This window comes from Pteropus alecto, unplaced genomic scaffold (assembly GCF_000325575.1).
Source record: "Pteropus alecto unplaced genomic scaffold, ASM32557v1 scaffold220, whole genome shotgun sequence".
NCBI lineage: Eukaryota > Metazoa > Chordata > Mammalia > Chiroptera > Pteropodidae > Pteropus > Pteropus alecto.
In genome coordinates, this window is record NW_006430043.1 from 2,498,424 (window position 1) to 2,502,688 (window position 4,265).

At 53.1% G+C, this 4,265-nt stretch overlaps 1 protein-coding gene across 1 annotated transcript in view; it reads left to right on the top strand.

Annotated features, from left to right (window-relative positions):
- Positions 1-663: 663 nt before the first annotated feature.
- FIGNL2 (fidgetin like 2) overlaps positions 664-4,265 on the top strand; it is a 4,959-nt gene continuing 1,357 nt past the window's right edge. Inside the window, exon 1 of the mRNA XM_025045615.1 lies at positions 664-4,258. Within this exon, the coding sequence (XP_024901383.1) occupies positions 3,068-4,258 (1,191 nt within the window). The 5' untranslated portion in view covers positions 664-3,067. The remainder of the gene's footprint in view (positions 4,259-4,265) is intronic.

The window sequence follows — 4,265 nt, forward strand, 5'->3', positions numbered from 1 at the left end:
ATGAACCTGCAATTTAAGTAGGACTTTTGGTATTTCCTTTTAAATGCAGCTTTCTTTTTGTTGGCAGTCTGAGTCTTCTGCTGTCTCATCATTAGGTCCTTCTCCCTTTTCAAAGCAGCTCTCCAGTGACATTTGTTTTTTAATCATTTTGGCTAGGGTTGGCTTGCGGGCTTACCAAAACTGTGACTGAGACAAGCGCACAGTGTGGAAAAGAGGCGCAGATAGAATAAAATAAGTGTCGGATTCTGACTTAAAACCTGCCACCAGATGCTGCTGTACAATTGAAGTACATCAACTCACTTGCCACTATACAGCCTGCCACTGATGCAACTTAACTGTCACTTGCCATTCACTGATAGGGTTTTGATATGAGTCTGCAAGCAATTGATTTATTTTGGTCTCTCTGCAGTCAAACCTTTCTGCTAATGTTAATCTGTATTTGCAGTCATTCCCCAGTGCTAGCATCATTGCCTCAGCTCCACCTCAGATCATCAGGCATTAGATTCTCATAAGGAGCGCACAACCTAGATCCCTCACATGTGCAGTTCACAATAGGGTTGGTGCTCCTATGAGAATCTAATGCCTGATGATGATCTGAGGTAGAGCTGAGGCAGTGATGCTAGCGTTTGGAAGCAGCTACAAATATAGATGAAGAAGGTTCGCTTGCCTGCAAGCTGCTCACCTCCTGCTGTATGGCCCCCTAACAGGCCACAGACCGGTAGTGGTCCATAGCCTGGGGGTCGGGGACCCCTGCTTCATATGACCCTGAAACCAGAACCGCTTGTGATTTCTGATGTCCCAGGAAATTACCCCCTGATACCAGATAATGCCTCTCTTATTGGGAGACCCATCAGTAGGAGCTGAGGAGCTTGCATATCTGCTCCCTATAGACCTCACACTCAGCTCTTCCCTCTTGCCATTGGTGGTCGGGATCACCTCTCAGATGGAGGCGAAATAACCTTAAGGACTCTCCTTTTTAAGTTTTAGTATCTTTGGCTCGTGCCTTCCCTAGGACAGTGAGGGTAAACAGTTTTACTTTCAAAGACTGTCCTCTCTCACTGATGTCAGGTCGCAGACATAGGAGGTGGTGCTGTCAACAAGCTGCTGCAAGTAAGGGCAACTGTGGAGAACCCGAGAAGTTACTTGTTTATTTTCAGCCTCTTCTTCTACCATTCCCCCTACATACACCTACTCCCAAGACTCGGTGATCCAACGTTTCTTAGTGCTCCCTCCAGGCTTGCAATGTATGGTTATGTAGGTCGTGCACTGCACGTAAGCTCTATTTCTAAAGGGACATGATTCACATCATAGATACAGTAGATTTGTAGATTTATTATGACAATGTTTCAGAAAGGCAATAAATTGTCTTGAGGAAGGGAACAGGGAATAGGGCATACGAGCTAACCCAACTCAACCTTTCTGAATGCATTGTGCTCTGTACCTTTAAAGGTGCTGGAACCCTCTAGCCTGTCTGGTCAATTTGGTCCCTCACCCTTCAAGGTCAAGTGAAGACACCACTTCCCCTGGTGAGGCCATCTCAACTAGGCATGGCACATTTCCCTGAGCCTCGGAACCCTTGGCACACACCTCTATTTTCTCACCTCACGAACGATGTTGTCTCTCTCCTCTGCCCAGCTGAACAATCATATTCACCTTGCAATCTGGCCCCTTACCGAGCACAGCACTTAGTATTTGCTCAATAAAAAATTTGTTGAAGAGAGAACGTTGAACTTGTAAGGCTAATCGTCCTGCCAAAAGCTTAGGTTTAAGAAATACTCATCAACAAAAACTGTCTCTGGCGTGTCATGGGTCTATTTAGTCTGAGATTTTAGCCTTGGAGCAGGCTAACCCATTGGAGCCATGTGCGGGGAGAGTGCAGTTCCCCAGGCCCTGAATCCCTTTACCAGTGTTTGGCTCATACCTTGACTGGTGCTGAGTAACAGTGTAAGAAACAGCCATGTAATATTTCTGCTGTGTTTGTGGCATGGCTTCCTAAGATGAGATTATTACATTTCACAGGTGTGCTTCCTGAGGTCTATGAAAAAAAGTTCTGTGATCTTTATGTCAGGAACATTTTGCTGCTTTTGACTATGGTGGTGTTTTTTACTTTGCAAAGTGAGTTATTCGATTACTAGGAAGCTCAGAAACAAATCTATGACCCACTTTCTATGATATGCACTAACTTTGCATTGCTGTGAACTAACTTTCCCCCATCTTCTCTGAAATATGATTCGTCTGTTCTAAATAGCCTTTCTGTATTGTGGTGAAACATTTTGGGAATGAGGCAGGTGGCAGCGCCTGCCCTGGGCACACAACCATCATGTGCAGAAATGGGTCTGGAACCCAGGTGTTCTGACTTCATCAGGCAAAAAACTAAAAGAAACCGAATGGAAAGGAGGTGAATGCTTCTGGGTCAGTGTCTAGGGTTTCCTAGGGACGATGAAGCACTGCCAAAGACCCATATCCCTCACTTCAGACCTAAAGAGGGCCCTGGAATCTCTGGGAAGGCTGAGACGAACAGAGCACTTAGGACTATCAAACTGCTGGGCCACCAGGCTAGAGGCCCTGCAGCAGGCCTCGCTCATTTTTACATAACACTAGTGCCTCTGTAGTGCCTATCTAGCACATGGTAGGTGTGCAGCAAACAGCTGTTACCAAATAAGCCACATTTGGGTTTCACTAATCCTAGGTCTGGGGTGCCCCATCCATTGCCAGACCCCCTTCACTTATATTAGGTTTGAAAGTGAGGACCATGTGTCCTAGAGGGCAGTATTGGTGTTGCCAGGACAAAATAATAATCGCTGCCTATGTGGTGAAGTTAGGAGCAAACATGTCGTTTCCAGATACTTCTTGGCTCTAAGGGAAGTCTTTTTAGATAACTTTAATCCTGGGACTGAGGGACAAGGATTGTGCACTTGGTGCTGGAGAAGGTGCCCCAGGAGGGTGGTGGATGCCAGAGAACCAGGCTGTCCCAAGCTTCGGTCCCAGTGGGTTGGCCTGTGGCTAGCAGTCTGTGGGTTCTGCAGGACCTATCTAGCCCCTTCCTTCTCGCCTGCAGCTGTCGAAGATGCACTGGACACCGGAACACGCCCAGCCCCTCAACCAGTGGCCAGAGCAGCACCTGGACGTCTCCTCCACCACCCCATCGCCAGCCCACAAGTTGGAGCTGCCCCCTGGGGGTCGCCAGCGCTGCCACTATGCTTGGGCACACGATGACATCTCTGCCCTCACTGCCTCCAACCTCCTCAAGCGCTATGCAGAGAAGTACTCTGGAGTCTTGGACTCGCCTTACGAGCGACCCGCCCTGGGCGGCTACGGCGATGCCTCCTTCCTCAACGGTGCCAAGGGGGACTCCGAGCCCTGGCCAGGGCCAGAGCCACACTACCCCTTGGCCTCACTCCACGAGGGCCTTCCGGGGACCAAGTCAGGCAGTGGGGGCGGCTCCGGCGGCCTCGGGGGCTCCCCGGTTTTAGCCGGGAACCTACCTGAACCCCTCTATGCCGGCAATGCGTGCGGGGGCCCATCGGCGGCATCTGAATACGCGGCGGGCTACGGCGGCGGGTACCTGGCCCCCGGTTACTGCGCGCAGACTGGCACCGCGCTGCCTCCGCCGCCCCCTGCCACGTTGCTGCAACCTCCACCTCCGCCGGGCTATGGCCCCTCAGGGTCTCTGTACAACTACCCCGCAGGGGGCTATGCCGCACAGCCCGGCTACGGGACTCTGCCACCGCCTCCGGCCCCGCCACCGACCTCCTACTTGCCCTCCGGCCTGGCGGCGCCCACGCCCCTGCCTGCGCCCGCCCCGCCGCGGCCCGCGCCCACCTCCTACAGTTTCCAGGCTGCTTCTCCTGGCGTGGAGGCCGGGGTGTCGCTGAAGCGCAAGGCCACGGACGAGGGTGCAGAGGGCCGTTACCGCAAGTATGTCTACCAGCCCGCCAAGGCTCCGGCGGCCGACGGCGCATCCTACGCCTCCGTGGACAACGGCGAGTGTCGAGGCAACGGGTTCCGAGCGAAGCCGCCGGGAGCTGCGGAGGAGGCATCTGGCAAGTACGCAGGGGGCGTCCCCCTCAAGGTCCTGGGCTCCCCGGTCTACGGTCCACAACTCGAGCCCTTTGAAAAGTTTCCAGAGCGCGCCCCGGCGCCGGCTCCCCGCGGGGGCTTCGCCGTGCCGTCGGGGGAGCCTCCCAAAGGTGTGGACCCAGGAGCCCTGGAGCTGGTGACGAGCAAGATGCTGGACTGCGGGCCCCCGGTGCAGTGGGCAGACG